Here is a 16,596-nt window from a genome sequence, read left to right on the forward strand (position 1 = left end):
AATGTGTATAAATTTTAAAACTTCATGAATTTCTAAACAATATGTTCACATTTTAATAAATGATCTTGAAATTCAAATAATTCATAAAATTGAAAAACAAGTTGTGAATATTTTTTAAATAATTTTTGTAGAAATTTTTCAATCAAAAATTCAAGATATTTATAAAAAATCATTTTGTTGGAAAAACCTGTGCTAAAATAAAGTAAAATTTAAAAGGCAAAAGGAAAGAAACTCACGAATTAAATGTTTTTAATTGTAAAATATTGGTGTATCCCAAAAATGTTCACAAATTTTAAAAAAGAGTGTCCTTTGAAAATTGGTTTATTTTTAGTTTTTTTTCAAAGTACCTAACAACAATGCATGCACCACACTTTATTTATATGATAGTTGCAACTAACCTCAGATTACAAAATAAAAAATGGCGACATATTTTACACACGTTTAGGCTCTTGTTTTGCAAGTAACAAGCCTACTCCTATTTTGTTTGAAATTATATCACCAAAGAGTTACAATGATCAAGTAATGGGGCAACTGCCGAGTTTGGGGCGAATTCGAATAGTTGGGGGTGGACAATAATTTTTTTCAAAAAAAATTCACGAACTTTGAAATTTTTTCATCTTGTACGAGGAATTTTTTAAAATTAAATAAAAATGCCTCAATGACTGAACACGTTTTAGAAAATGTATGAAACTTTCAAAAAAAAGTGTGTGATATGAGCCCAGTTTCTGACGCTCTGTGCGTTTCCCCAGCATTTTAACGCACGGAGCGTTGGGGGCTCTCCTCCAATGGTCTGTCGCTGGGCCCTTAGGGTTTATTTGGGCTATCCTGGAAGCACACATATGGGTGCCATCCCTCAAAAAAAAAAAAAGCAGCGCTTGTCGTGCCCAAACGGCTCGATAACTGGATGAGGTAAGAAACAGCCTCGCGAACATCCTGGTCCAAAAAATGGCCATGGCGATGGCCGCTTCCTTCGCCGCCCGCCACCACCACGGGCACCTCGCCGCCGGCCTCCCCTCCACCCCTCAATCGGGCGGAAGGACTAGCCGCAGCGCTGCCACCATCTCCATGAAGGCTCAGGTGGAAGCCCGACCCAGGCAACCTACTTCCCTTCCCCTTTTCTTCTCCTCCTCGCCCAACTGATGCAATCCTTATCATGCTGTTTCCATTATCTCGTAGAAAAAGCAGAGCAGTGATCCTGGAAGTGGGAAGGGGGGCGGGGACGGGCGAGTAAGCGGTGGGCGGCGAGTGTGGCGTCGCCGGAAACTGGTATACGCAACAGCCGAACAAGGCGGTCTCCTCATCTCTGCGTGGTTGTTTCTGTTGGAACTAGGACGGTGAATAATCGAAGGACGAGCTTGCTGCCGAATAAAATACGATTGGGCCTAGAACTTTTGCGTCGTAGGTTGGGCATAGTGATGTTCAGGAGGCCCGAGAACCATCATTCGGCGTCCATTACCATGTAGTAAAACATAGGATAAATGGTTGGCTTGTGTTCATCGAAGTTCAGTACAGGGATACGGATACATATAGCTCTGCTTGTAGCAGTCACAGAGCCAGACGCCCACTGAATCGTGCATCGTAGGCTAGTTACAGCCCTACAGGCTAAGACAAGTCACAGAATAACTGAACGTGTGACAAGCTAATGTAACAGTACAACACTGAATCAAGGTGTACACTTAACAGGTTTAATCGCTTGCACACATTAGGCCCTTTGGTTGTTCCGTTATGATAAGTTATGTGATGTATTATCGGTTTCGCGCAGGCCCTTTGGTCATGCTGGCTCATGACCTTGCATTGAATTGCAGGTTGCTTAGAACTGTCAAATAAGAAGTTAGCGACTGTTATACTGCAGACTTCTTTCCCAACCGATTTACGCCGCTGACTTACACTATGCTTCTTCTAGACAGTTGGTTCATTGTTATAGGAAGTAGGAACGAGCTGCCTTCTTTTCCTTTTAGGTAAACTGTGTCACATGTTCAGCACTGCTTGGCCATTTCCGAGCAGTTATGCAGGTATGCAAGCAGCTGTATATCACACATTTGTTGTTTACATAGACATAAAATTGCCATGGGATAAAATCAGATGAAATGGAATAGTGAGCATTGTTGACATGCTTTAGAAATTTCACATTGTTTCCTTATTTCCATGTTATTCGCTAGCGTCATAGTGGCATCATGCTTAAAAATCCCCTTTCGTTTTTGGCAGACCAAAGAGGATGACATGTTGCGTTACAAGTTGGATCGTATCCCTTTCTTAGAAGAGAAAGTGAGAAAAGTAAGGGAAAATGGGAAGCTTGTGTGCTTGGATATCAACCAGCTCATGTTATCTCAAGAGAACAGATTCGCATTCACAATGGAGGTGGCAGAAGAAGCTAACGCCTATCTTGAGAAGCACAGGCATGAGTATGGATTGAAAAAACCTATACTGCATGTGCTTAGCGATCGTATGAATGAAGCTGGATTTTCTCGGCCAGAGGGTTACCTTTATCCTTATCCTATCAAGCCTGGGCCTTATTTCATAAAAGAAGAAGGGAATTGAATAGAATCACATGCTCTATAGTAAGTACATCTCACAACTCACTCTCCAATTACTCTTTACTGCCTTCTCTATGCTTGAATTATTATCCTCGGTTGTATATGTGATGAGTGCGATGAGTGTGCTTGTACACAAGCATGCCCTAGTGTGGGAGATTCTGGTTCTAGTCAGAATTGAGAACAAACCAGAAGAGAACAGAACAGCTTGAGCTCACAAGAAATTATTATAACTGCACCAAATGGCATCATATATAACCCTCTGCATCATGTATGCATCTGTAGCACTTAGTGCCCTTTAAAATGAACAAGTCTCGACTTCACACGGCTAGACTATTAGGGATAAGAGTAATATCTATCCCGCTCTCTGATCTATTTGGATATATAAACCATACTGCAGGGAATTTGAAAATCATATAGGCTTGCTACCGCGATTGACTGGTCCCTCATATGACCCGCTTTCATGTAGTAATACCTCCACACGGTCATATGCAGGGATATGTACGAAGGGTCTTAGTTCTCTAGCCATTCCTCCCGGGCCTTCTGCGTGGATCATGCCTAGAGTTTGCACCTCCATAGTCATAGTCCTGAATCTCTGTGAGAATCTTCCTGCTGTGTCCCTGCATTTAGAACACAAAGAACAAGAATACATGGAATTAAGCATAGAATGAAAATAGAAGTGTTATTCTGTTTGTCTGGCATTTGTAGATTTGAAGCATAAACTGTAGATACGTTTCTTTTAGTGAAGCATAAGTTATCTAGCAAAAGTGACCAATTGTTAGAGGAAAACATAAAGAGCTACTCCCTCCGTTCCAAATTAGTTGACTTGAATTTGTCTAAATACGGATGTATCTATACTTGTTTAGTGTCTAGATACATCCGTGTCTAGATAAATATGGGTCGAGTAATTTGGAACGGAGGGAGTAGAAAGTATTAGCTAGCACTCACATATATGTCTATGGAATGGAAATAACGAAATACAATGAGCATTGCCTTAGATGGCTATGTCAAAAACTTTGAGAACAACATAGGCAGACCTTTATGAACTTCGGGGGAAGAGCATTATCAATTTCTACCACTATGGTTTGGCCTGCATGAAAAAATAACTTGTTGTATTTATATTTATGACGGGGTAAAATACTGGGGAAGAACAAATAGCAAACACCACACCTGCAGATGCATTGAAGAGAGCAATTAGAAGGATGATGGTGAGTATGAAAGTGGGCTTAGGCATGTTGTTCTCCGCTAGTTGCTAAAGGAGTGTTATTCCCTGGAGGATTGTTGGCGAGAAACTATTGTCTCTGCGCCTTTTATAGATGGATGATGGGTCAAGCTGTAGGAAAGAGAAAAAAGGTTTTAACTTTGGATATGGTCTACCAGTAATGATTGTTCAACAGTATTATGCTGAAACTTGATATCCCACAACACAAGGTCAACTGCATTTGGCTCAAGCTACTTTAAAACCTAAGCTGTGGGTTCTTCTTTTAAAATATATTTGTGTTAACTGCACCATATCCGTAATGAAATGTCACATATAGCTTTGAATGGTAGATAGCACTAACTAGACTTCAAATTGTTCGTAGTCTTCGTCTTGGTCAGCTATACATGGAATGATGGCTTTACTCTGCAAAAAGATTGTCATAATTAGATTATGTCCTAGCCATTTCATGAGCTGAGTATTCCACAAAATGCCAATGGCATAGTGATGACAAGGTTCTATCTCTGTATGTTATAATGGTGCCTGTTTGGTGAAATATAAAACCTTTAATGTTGAAGGAGTGAAAATCATTTAGCTAAAAATTGATACAGTGCACCACCCACTATCAACTGGGAACTGCTGAGCGAATGGGGCAGGCAACAGTAAGTGGGGTGAGTGCATACCGACAGCTGTCACAGTGTGCTAGAGGAGAGTGGAGTGAGAAAAATACAATGGAAATGCAGGGAACTGCAAGTGCAAGCGCAACAGTGCTCCCACTAACGGATCCATCGGTCAAAAGGAAAAAAAGAACTTGCCCCCTGTCTTGTGGGGATCACATTTGAGACCTTCACTAGCTGGCAATGTTCATAAGATTGGCGTATGCGCATACATTTTTTGTTGATTTGCCTTGCTATGCATCGACCATGTCCTTCTGCTACATATGCCCATTTACCCGCTCCTTTTATGGTTGGTTCTGTGACCTAACCACTCACATATCCACTGTGCGACTAGCTTTGTAAATTGACAGGATCACGGCCAACATGCAGGTGTGTTGCTGGCCGCTCATTATGTCATCCTAGGCAGCGAGCACCTCTGTGAAGTTGACCATGTGTTTGTTGGTTTGCATTGTTGTGACCTGTGAGGGCCAAATGCATGCAACAGGAGAGCAATTGCAGAGTCACTGCTTTTTTATCCTACCATAGACCAGCCACTACTTCGTTACTGTCCCAAGTGCAGTAGGATTTTAGAAATTGACAACCCCACTACTTTGCTACTATCATGTATGACAGCACATACTAAAGTCTTTCTTGAAACAACATAACTACACATGTAAAGAAGCTACGGCATGACCTGCCTGAAATGTCGACATCCCACCAGAGTGCACGTGTGGCCGTGCAAGGGTCACATTGTGATTGCACGGAGATGATTTAGTAGTCAGCACAAGGTCCAATTTGAACTAGAAGCCTTAGCCAAAATCCTTGTACCTTAGCACAGCCTTTTAGTCAGGAAACAAGAAACTCTGAAACATAGGAGGGAATACGGTGCTAGAGCAAATTGATTCACGTTATTTTTAACTCCAGGAAAAAGCATGGCGATATTTCATATGCTTACTGTTGCACAATAGTTTCATAAACATGAGGCAGCGAAATGTATTCTAAAATATGCCGAAGGTCCTAAATAGTGAGGAGCATTATCAGTGATTCGTTGGCACTTCCAGAAGCATCCTTTCTACATGATATTTTGGAGCTATGAAAGCAGCTTTATTTTCTTGTCACTTTTGTTTCATAACATTTATGTTATAGAGGTGTATTTCTGATCAACGAAGCAACTTTTTCTTGATTAGTTGTTCGCTGGTTTGTCTTGTGTAATCTCTGTTAATCAAGAATCACAGGTTATATATGCAAGGATTGGTTTCAAAGCAAAGATTTATACGTGGTTGTGACATAACACCTTTTGATGCAAACATTTTTTTTTCTATCATCCATTTCGGATACAACCTTGTAGTTTAGCGCAGGCTGCAAAAAGTCGGTCCATAGCTTCTACTGGTCGGTGCTACTTTCTCTGTGTCCGTAATTCTGATAGCGAAATACCAGGAGTTCAGTATGGCCCACTTAATTCTTTCTTTATGTTTTTCTTATTTGAGGCAATCTTTTCGTTATCAAGAAATCACTGGGTGAAGTTTAGCAAGCAACATCATTAAGGCACAATGCATGCTTAAGTTCTAACCTTTCATCATTTCATTTTGCAGGACCAAGGAACACAAGTTTGGGGGGTTCCTAACAGAATGGAGCGGTCTGGTCTGCAGGGCTCCTAGTTTTTCTTGTATACACTACGCAGTTGAGAAGGAATTTGAAAGCTCTGGAACAACTTACAAAATCAAAATGCTCAGATAAATCAAAATCAAGATACGTTTTGTCCCGGGAGCTCTGAAGATTTGCACCCAGACCTCCATGTTAGTATATAACGTGAAGCGAAGGTAGCCTGTTGTTTCTTGACGTCGTCTGTGTTGCTTCAGTGCTGTCACGGGATCGGAATGCTGAGGTTTGCTGAACAAGATCTCCTGGCCCATTTTATTGTTGTCTTGAAATATTGTATAGATATTGGGATATTTACGATAATTTACGTCTTCTTTCGATTAACATGGGCGTCAGCCCCGGGCTCCATTTCATTGAAACCAAACGAGACAAGGATCATTACATAACCAAAGAGAAAGGCCCCCAGCCACCGGACAGAGATGCAATTTTCAGGAGTTTTTTTTTTGGAAATGGAGGCGTACCCTCGGCCTCTGCATCATAATGATGCATGCAACCATCTTATTAAAAGTTTGCAGAGTATTAAAGTCGTCAAAGTATTACAGCTCGCAAGCGGAGCGAATAAAAAAAAAATCAAAGTTCATGCTGACAATCACAACCGGAATGGCAATAAGAAGGATAAGCTTCCTAGACTCCTATCCTGTTATGCGACCGTCATCCGACCTGCAAGAAAGTTAAATTGTGTTGTCTGTTAAATATTAAATCATTCCTACAATTCCATATAGCCCACAAGAGCGCACATATTTCAATCCGAATACGAGCCACCATAGTATGTTCGACCCCAGTTAACCATATTCCAAACAACAATGCAATGTCAACTGGAGGAGTAATGTTGAAGGCTATATGAATCGTTCTCCAAAGCAATTTGGCTAGTGGGCATTCAAGAAATAAATGTTGTATTGTTTCATCATGATCACAAAAGCAACATCGTGGACTACCTACCCATCGCCTCTTAATTAAGTTGTCCTTTATAAGAATTACTTGTTTGTGGACAAACCACATAAAGATTTTAATGCGCAAAGGAACCTTAATCTTCCAAATATGCAATGATCTCGACACTGGGCCAGAATTAATCAAATCCATATAAAAAGATTTTATCGTAAAAATCCCATTCTTAGCTAGTTTCCATTGCGTGGAGTCCGGTTGGTCGGAGAGTTGAATGTCTATCAATCTCCGAACCATATGCATCCATGCATTCCATCGCTCACCAACTAGTGCTTGTCTGAATTGAATATTTAAAGGGATCATATGTAAAACTGTGCCTACGTAATCTTCCTTACGTTGCACAATGTTATACAGGGTGGGATATTGTACGGCCAGGAGCGTCTCTCCTAACCACATGTCCTCCCAAAACCTTGTTGACATCCCATTGCTAACCAGGAATTTGACCCTCCGAAAGAACAGGTCCTTCACTCGCATAACCCCTTTCCAGAATGGCGAGTCCGTTGGTCTCATGGTAACCTGAGCGAGTGTTTTGGACTGAAGATATTTATTACGCAAAATCTGTGCCCACATGCCCTCCGTCTCTGTCTCTAACCTGTAGAGGCATTTGCTCATAAGGCACTTATTCTTGATTTCTAAGTTCTCAATATCGAGACTGCGCTGGTCTTTTGGTCGGCAAAGAATGTCCCATCACGCGAGATGGTATTTCCTCTTGGCCTCATCTGACTGCCAGAAGAACCGAGATCTGAAAAAATCAAGTCGTTTCCATACCCCTTTCGGAATTTTGAAGAACGATAGTAGAAACATCGGCATACTAGTCAGTACTGAGTTAATCAGCACTAACCGACCTCCATAAGATATTAGCTTACCCTTCCAGCAGCTAAGCTTTTTTTCTATTCGATCTTCGATACATTTCCATTCTTTATTGGATAACTTACGGTGGTGAATCGGTATACCTAAATAACCAAATGGTAAAAACCCAATTCACATCCAAACAATTGTCTATATGTGTCTTGTTCGTCTTTGGCCTTCCCTAACCAGAACAACTCACTTTTGTGAAAGTTTATCTTTAAACCATACAATTGTTCGAAGAGACATAATATAAGTTTCATACTACGCGCCTTAGCAATGTCATGTTACATGAATAGGATGGTGTCGTCAGCATACTGTAGGATGGATACTCCTTCATCAACCAGATCAGGAGCTAACCCCTCCACTTGCCCATGCTGCTTGGCCCTGCCAATAAGAATGGCCAACATATCGGTCACTATATTAAACAAGAGAGGAGACATGGAATGTCCTTGTCTCAAACCCTTGTGTGTCTAAAAATAATGACTGATATTGTCGTTAACCTTGATGCCGACACTACCCTTCTGGACTTGAGAACCCACTTGGTTCCGCCAGACCTCGCTAAATCCTTTCATGCGCATTGCCTGCTGTAGGAAAGGCCACTTAACTTTATCATACGCCTTCTCAAAATCCACTTTGAAGATAACCCTATCTAGCTTCTTCGAATGAATTTCATGTAGGGTTTCATGCAAAACGACCACCCCTTCAAGTATATGTCGCCCTGGCATGAACACTGTTTGGCTCGGCTGTACCACTGAATGCACGATTTGTGTCAATCTATTGGTACCCACTTTTGTGAAGATTTTGAAACTCACGTTAAGAAGACAAATTGGCCTGAATTGTTCAATTCGAACTGCCTATTCTTTCTTTGGCAATAGCGTAATCATGCCAAAGTTAAGATGAAACAACTCTAGATGACCGTTAAAGAAATCATGAAACATAGGCATAAGATCATCCTTAATAATATGCCAACATTTCTTATAGAATTCAGCTGAAAACCCATCTGGTCCTAGTGCTTTATTCGATTTCATTTGTGACATTGCATCCAAAATCTCTTTCTCAGTAAGAGGTGCAGCTAAAATATCGTTCTCTTCTCTCTAGAGCCGAGAAATATCTCCAATTACAGATTTGTCTAGTGCCACCATACTTGCTTCCGGATGGCCAAACAGTTGTTTGTTTGTAGTAATCAGAGATATAAGCTTTCAGGTTCTCATGCCCCATAATTGTCCCTTTATCTTGTTTAATCTGAATAATTTTCTTCTTCCTATATTTGCCATTCGCAATCATATGAAAAAATTGTGTATTGCATCCCCTTGAACAACCTTAAGCACTTTGGCACATAGTGCCCATTTGAGCTCCTCTTTTCTAAGAAGCGCTCAAAGGGATTCTTCAGAAGGAATCTAGTAGTACGCTTTTCCTCATGTAAGAGGAATATATATGAGATGGTGGAATTGTTGATGTATTGCTTGAGCCTCGTAGGCGTATATCACTACTAGAAAAAAGGCTACTAGAAGCGCGAGTAAAAAGGCTACTAGCAACGCGGGTACCCACGCTACTAGTATCGCACTACAACTAATAGTTAGTAGTTGCGCAGATGCAAACCCACGCTACTAGTAATGAAATAGTAGTAGCACGGCAGGTTTTTCCCCACGCTACTACTAAAAAGTTGGTAGTAGCCCGGTTTCAAACCCACGCCATTAGTAGTAGCGCGTTTGGTTTTTCCGACACTACTACTAACTAATTAGGAATTAAAAAAAAATAAAAGCCACCAATTCCATTCTATGCATACAATTCCAACAACTAAAACAAACACATATTTGCTATAAACCAGCAGCATTACACATCATTACTAATCCAAGATTTATAATAAACCAGCGGCATTAGAGCACATCCTGTAAGAGCATACAGAATTGTCATGGTTTTCAGGCCTTCAATTAAAACACCTACACTTCTTGCCAAGTCACTTACTCCCAGCTAGTGCAAACACAGTTACAAGCAAACCAAAATGCATAAAAACACCAAACAACGGCATCTCTCCAAATGATCCGCTCCCTCTACATCCTTGCAAGCATCTTCACGATAAGCAAGTCCCTAGGAAAAAGTCAACTTAGCATGTGCTCCCTCTGTCAACTCTCCAGAGTAGATTTTATCCATTGCCCTGGCCATGTTCAAGAAACACTAAATTAAGAATATTTCTACTCTAAATACAGGAGGCACCAGGACAGAAAACAAAAGATGAGCAATATCATATGAGCAGAATAAAAAGGAGTTTGGACCATAGCATGGTTAACAATAAAATATAGTGCTCTAACAAAAGCAAGAGTGCAACACGTTGCCATGTTCCCTTTGAAATATCAACACACTAAAAAAGGCAATAAACATAAACTGTATTTCTTATAAAAACTTTAGACATGTTCAGGAAACACATGTAGTTAACGACAAGTACATATCACCCATCTTATAGATTCAAAGACAGATAACAAAAATTAACTAGACAAAGTTAGATGACAGTGAAGCTTAAAGTTGCAGTAAGAAATATTAGATATACACATTTTGAAAATCAACCTCGGTGGAACAACATAAGATTGCATTTAGATTTCCGAATTAAACATATGCATATCTCATAGTTTAAAATAAAGGCACTCAACAGAAAAGTGCATAAAAGATTTCAAAATAACTCAACAAGCTGCTTCAGCTAGCATCATAGGAGGGGATGTACATGTATAAAAATTGAGAGACCAAAGACCAAAGGACCTTGTTGCACTGTGCAGTCTCTTTTTCTTCTCTCTGCGAGAATTTGTGCCGTCTCTTTGCGCTGTGCAGCGTAGCATGCAGCCTGATGTTGCTGAACCTGTGATGTTGCTGAACATAGGAATATGCTTCTTTAGCTGATCATTTATTCCTGCATAAGCTGGAATTTTGGTTTGGTGGAACTTGACTTGCACAAATGTCTGAACCTAACCTCATATGGAGTACTACACTACACGTAAAATATAGGTCACGGATACTTCTTGGCTTTTAAGAGCTTCTAGTAACCAGACCAAGTGAATTTTTCAGATTCAAATGAGCAGTAAATAAAATACAGGGATTCATCCCACCAAAAAGATCTAAAACTACACAGCATTGCAAAATCATGAACAGACAAAGAACAGAGCAAAGAATTTACTGTAAGTCAGAGAGAATTCCGACATTTTTCTAGTAACCACACCAAACTGAATTTGTCAGATTCAAACAATTGCTAGATACAACGATTCATCCCACCATGCAGATGTAAAACTCCATAGCATATTAAAATCATGAACAAACTCCATAGCATAGTACGACATGCAGTTAGTTAATTATTTGCATGTCAACAGTTCTAACCTCTAGCTACAGATCTTCAAACTAAAGATTGTGAACTCTATTAGACATGATTATATCAATTAGACCAAATAGAACATAATTCAATATGTTGTATATCCGTTAAACAAAGTTCAATCTATCTTCTGATTATTAGTGTTTCAGTTAGGTGACTAGTCCTTCTAGGGCCGCCGGTTAATAGGTGAGCCATGACTTTTTACAGTAAAAAATGCAAAGGAAATAGCAGGTTACTCCATTGATCTAACTAGTAGTGAATGAGCTAGTGTAGGTTACTTCATTGAATGAACCCAGCTGGTGTATATATATGGACGCAGCCACCACCAGTGGATATAAGTTCTAGTCAAATCAGACTCACCTATTAACCGACTTGGACAACAAATTCCTAATCCTGGTATTATACTCCTACCAACGCAGCTAGATAGCTAGGACAAGTCCTAGTCGGACTCAAGTTAGTATTTTTCCTAATCTAATTATACGGCCACGTTGATCACACCTTACTAATTCTGGCTGGACACTAGTAACACAAGAAAAGCAAATCGACTCAAGCTAGTTTTCCTAGACTACTACACCGATGTAGATTTGTAGACTAATAAGTTTGGATTAAGCTAACAATGTTTACTGCTACTGTACGCAGCCAGGGTAATGACCAGACCAGCATGTGCACGCAGGGAGGGAGGGGCCGGGGTTACCTGCAGCTGCAGGAAGATGGGTGGGAGGGCGCAACATTCAAGGAAAGGAAGGTCCGTCCATGGCTTGCTTCCTCCTCAGGTGGTTGTCGGACGAATCCTCGGGTCGGTCTAGGGTTTTCTTCTCCTGCACTGCAGCAAAGAAAAGGAAGGGCCACCCTCACATCATCACCAACACAAGAGAAGAGAGCAACCAACAACATGAGCAGAAGCAACCCAAAATCGAAATGAATCCGAGCACCTTGACGATGGTGCTCCATGGCTTGGGCACCCCGACAAGGTTTTCTTCTCCTGCCGCAGAGAAAAGGAAGGAAGCAGTGGCAGGGCGATTGGGGAGACACAGGCGACCTCCGTCGCTTCGCGTGTGTCCTGGCCGCCGGCTCACCCACGGGTTGATCTGGGACTGGGAGGGAAGGTGCGGGCGACGGATGCAGGGGAGAAGGAGAGGGAGAGGCTGGGGATCGCCGGTGGGGTCGGGGAGGTCGCGGAGGTGGTGGGCGGCGGCGGCGGCATGGGATGGGAGGGAGACGAGGGGTGAATCGGGAGAAGTGGAAGGGATCTGGATCGAGGGTTGGGTGTTTTTTTGAGACAAACAGTGGTGGGTGGAGTGAGACGGTTGGTGCAGTAGGCCTGGGCATTCGGTATAAACCGAAAGTTCGGTTTATACATTTCGGTTAGAGAAAATGCTAAACGAAGATGACTAAAAAAATTAGAAAACCGAGAGTTCGGTTAACCGGTATTTCGGTTCGGTATTCAGTTTATACCGTTTATACTGAACGCTAGTTCAGCAGCGTGTGCGCCTCGTACTTCCTGCAGCTTACCCTCTTATATAGCTGAGCTACCTGCGCTCCTTCACGTCGCCAGCCGAGGTGGGACTAATCCCACGACCACAACACGTCCGGATGGTTTGCTCACGTACATGCAAACTACATGGGCCACGCAGTAAAAGGCCCAAAAATGGTACGTGCCTTGCCAAGTTGCTGGCTGGGCCCATCCCTAAAAAAAAGTTGCTGGCTGGGCTCGTGGGAGATTGGGAATCATTTCCCCCTGCTGCGCGCAGGCTGGTCGCTGCGTGGCGCATCTTTTTACGACGGGAGCAGCTCTCGTGACTCTCTATTGTTTATATGTTCGGTGTTTTTGTTCGGTTACCCATCAGAAACCGAACCGATAAAAAACAGTTCGGTTAACAGAAGTAAAAACCGAAATTTCCGTTACATGTATTAAAAACCGAAAATTCGGTTTTTTCAGTTTCGGCTTCGGTTCGATCTTCGGTTTGTCGGTTTTTATGCCCACCCCTAATTGGTGGGGTGATCGGGGGTGGGTGGTGTGAGAATATACTAGTAGCGTGGACATCTGACCTGCGCTACAGCCATTCACAAAGTAGTAGCGCAGGTTTATAACCCTCGCTACTAGTATGGCATGTCCTCGGGGGCACGGCAGAGATCACTTAGTAGTAGCGAGGGGTAAAAACACGCGCTACTAGTAAGTAGCAGTAGCGAGGGGTATAAACCCGCGCTACTAGTAAGCGTCTGTGTATAAGCTTTTTCCTAGTAGTGTATATAGGAGTACAAGACAAGTTAGAACAAATCCTAGTCTATCTTATGCTTTCTAAACATCACGATGCTCAACTTCCCTCACAGTCACAATGGTAGCGACACAGACGATGAGATTAGAGAAGAATCCAAAGGTTGTAAGTCGACGGTCATCCCCGACGGTCGTAACGGTCGATGCATCGCGGATGTTGTGGCTGGAGTGGAAGCCAACGAGGTTGCTCAAGCAAGGTGGTAGCCTTTTGTGCCGATGTCGATGTGGTCGATAGCGTAGGATGGTGTAGCTGTGGACGAAGACATGGGCGTTTGGTATTAACTGAAAATTCGGTTTCTACAATTAAGTTATTTGTTAGTTTCAGTTTTCAAAAGTCTAAACAAAAAATGGAAATAGGCGAGGAAGAACCCGACAACGTGACGAAGATTGTGCGCATATGGTGGCGTTCCCGCGCCTAGGGAGGCTGCGTGGTGCATCCCACATAGAAGTCGACACATGGGGAAGGCAGAGTGGACCGCTTGTCGCGGCCCTATGGCCCGAAGGGGCGACGCAATGGCGGTGTGTGTCGGAGCAATGCCGGGGGAAGACCTTGGGGCGGCGGTGCAGACCGTGTGATACGACACTATGGCCTGAAGGGGCGACGCAGCGGAGCGCCTTGGTAGGTGTAGTCGCGAGGAGAACCGCAGGGTGGCGACGCGGTCCGACGGGGCGACGCAGTGGCAACCCATTGCTCGATCAGTGGAGGGGGCGCTATACTCGGGGACAATCTTCACAGGACCCGCGGAAGCACGCACAAGCGACTGATCAGGTCATTCGCGCGACGTGGACGGGATGGATCGCGGGCAGGCGGGTGATCAATCTGACCGCTTGCGAGGTCAGGGATGCTGCTCGGTGATGAGGATGAAGTCGCAGACAGTGAAGGCGGGGTTGTCGAGGAGTCCAAGCAAACCAAGGTGACGACAACCGACGGGGAACAACGTGCGGACGAGCGTGTCCAGCGTCGGCGCCCGAGCGGCCAACGCAGCCAGCACCGTGCGTGAGGTGGCCGTACGTGGCGGTCTCGGGAGGTGATGGAGAAATCCTGATCGAAGTAGAGCGATGACGGCCGATGCAAAGCGACGGGTGGGCAGATGTGCGAACGTCAGCCGGTATGGGCCGCCACATCGCGCAGGGCAGTCGTGTCGGAGAAGAGGCTGGGTGAACGCGCCGGTGTCGGGTTCTGATATGATCTTGGCATGGGTAATTGGGTACCCCGTCGTTAGTGATCTCCTAGAAGCATGTCATATAGGGAAGCGGTGTGTCGCCACTCGCCACTCTCTAGGAGATCTGGCGTAGCCCCTGGCCTATGCAACGGAGAAGTCCGCCTTAACGGAGATTGAGGAAGTCCTGGATTAGGGGGTCTCCGGATAGCCGAACTATATCCTTTGGCCGGACTATTGGACTATGAAGATACAAGATTGAAGACTTCATCTCGTGTCTGGATGGGACTCTTCTTGGCGTGGAAGGCAAGATAGGCAATACGGATATGTAAATCTCCTCCCTTGTAACCGAACTTGTGTAACCCTAGCCCCCTCCGGTGTCTATGTAAACCGGAGGGTTTAGTCCGTAGGACAACATACAATCATACCATAGGCTAGCTTCTAGGGTTAGCCTCTACGATCTCGTGGTAGATCAACTCTTGTAATACTCATATCATCAAGAACAATCAAGCAGGATGTAGGGTATTACCTCCATCAAGAGGGCCCGAACCTGGGTAAACATCTTGTCCCCTGCCTCCTGTTACCATCCGTCTTAGACGCACAGTTCGGGACCCCCTACCCGAAATCCGCCGGTTTTGACACCGACATTGGTGCTTTCCTTGAGAGTTCCACTGCGTCGCCGTCATAAAGGGGGGATGCCTCGTCTCATTGTCAAAGACAACATCACTTCTGGGGGAGCCCTGGCTGTAGGCCAAACTCTTCGACTAGGTGATACGTCTCCAACATATCTACTTTTCCAAACACGTTTGCCCTTGTTCTGGACTCTAACTTGCATGATTTGAATGGAACTAACCCGGACTGGCACTGTTTTCAGCAGAATTACCATGGTGTTATTTATGTGCAGGAGCAAACGTTCTCGGAATGAGCTGAAACTTCACGGAGCCACTTTTCAGAAAATAAGAAAAATACCTGCCAAAGATGAAGGCCAGGGGGCCACCGTCTCTCCACGAGGGTGGGGGCGCGCCCCTACCTCGTGGGCCCCCTGTTGCGTCTCCGACTCCAACTCCACCTCCATATATTGAGTTTCGGGGAGAAAAAAATCAGGGAGAAGAAATCATCGCGTTTTACGATACAGAGCCACCGCCAAGCCCTAAAACCTCTCGGGAGGGCTGATCTGGAGTCCGTTCGGGGCTCCAGGGAGGGGAATCCGTCGCCATCGTCATCATCAACCATCCTCCATCACCAATTTCATGATGCTCACTGCCGTGCATGAGTAATTCCATCGTAGGCTTGCTGGACGGTGATGGGTTGGATGGGATCTATCATGTAATCGAGTTAGTTTTGTTAGAGTTTGATCCCTAGTATCCACTATGTTCTGAGATTGATGTTGCTATGACTTTGCTATGCTTAATGCTTGTCACTAGGGCCCGAGTGCCATGATTTCAGATCTGAACCTATTATGTTTTCATCAATATATGAGAGTTCTTGATCCTATCTTGCAAGTCTATAGTCACCTATTATGTGTTATGATCCGTCAACCCCGAAGTGACAATAATCGGGATACTTACCGGTGATGACCATAGTTTGAGGAGTTCATGTATTCACTATGTGTTAATGCTTTGTTCCGGTTCTCTATTAAAAGGAGGCCTTAATATCCATTAGTTTCCGTAAGGACCCCGCTACCACGGGAGGGTAGGACAAAAGATGTCATGCAAGTTCTTTTCCATAAGCACGTATGACTATATTCGGAATGCATGCCTACATTATATCAATGAACTGGAGCTAGTTCTGTGTCACCCTAGGTTATGACTGTTACATGATGAACCGCATCTGGCGTAATTCTCTATCACCGATCCATTGCCTACGAGCTTTCCATATATTGTTCTTTACTTATTTACTTTTCCGTTGCTATTGCTATCATCACAACAAAATACCAAAACATTACTTCTACTACTGTTACCTTTTGCTACCGTT

The 16,596-nt window shown here is 43.5% G+C and overlaps 2 protein-coding genes and 1 non-coding gene across 8 annotated transcripts; 1 reads left to right on the forward strand and 2 right to left on the reverse strand.

Annotated features, from left to right (window-relative positions):
• Positions 1–860: 860 nt before the first annotated feature.
• On the forward strand, positions 861–6,368 carry PTAC7 (plastid transcriptionally active7). Of its 3 annotated transcripts, none has more exons than XM_048708140.2 (4): positions 861–1,077; positions 1,177–1,266; positions 2,206–2,558; positions 5,978–6,368. In XM_048708140.2, exons 1-3 carry the CDS (start codon positions 946–948, stop codon positions 2,536–2,538), a joined length of 555 nt encoding a protein of 184 aa, XP_048564097.1. In that variant the 5' UTR covers positions 861–945; the 3' UTR covers positions 2,539–2,558; positions 5,978–6,368. The 3 variants fall into 3 exon arrangements, with proteins under 3 accessions (XP_048564097.1, XP_048564098.1, XP_048564099.1); XM_048708141.2 differs by having other exon boundaries at positions 1,186–1,266; XM_048708142.1 differs by lacking the exon at positions 1,177–1,266.
• LOC147980122 (uncharacterized) lies at positions 2,747–5,971 on the reverse strand. The gene is made up of 3 exons (XM_087547384.1): positions 3,702–5,971; positions 3,569–3,621; positions 2,747–3,151 (listed from the first exon to the last, which is right to left on the reverse strand). Exons 1-3 carry the CDS (start codon positions 3,763–3,765, stop codon positions 3,053–3,055), a joined length of 216 nt encoding a protein of 71 aa, XP_087403510.1. The 5' UTR covers positions 3,766–5,971; the 3' UTR covers positions 2,747–3,052.
• A 3,265-nt stretch (positions 6,369–9,633) lies between the features above and the next one.
• LOC125544446 (uncharacterized) lies at positions 9,634–12,682 on the reverse strand. Of its 4 annotated transcripts, none has more exons than XR_007299489.2 (4): positions 12,120–12,682; positions 11,882–12,010; positions 10,587–10,683; positions 9,634–9,990 (listed from the first exon to the last, which is right to left on the reverse strand). It is a non-coding gene; the product is annotated as an uncharacterized LOC125544446 (transcript). The 4 variants fall into 4 exon arrangements; XR_007299490.2 differs by having other exon boundaries at positions 10,587–10,694; XR_007299492.2 differs by having other exon boundaries at positions 10,552–10,694.
• Between the last annotated feature and the right edge of the window lie 3,914 nt (positions 12,683–16,596).

This window comes from Triticum urartu, chromosome 3A (genome assembly GCF_056163025.1).
Source record: "Triticum urartu cultivar PI428250 chromosome 3A, HENAU_Tu73, whole genome shotgun sequence".
NCBI classification, from domain to species: domain Eukaryota; kingdom Viridiplantae; phylum Streptophyta; class Magnoliopsida; order Poales; family Poaceae; genus Triticum; species Triticum urartu.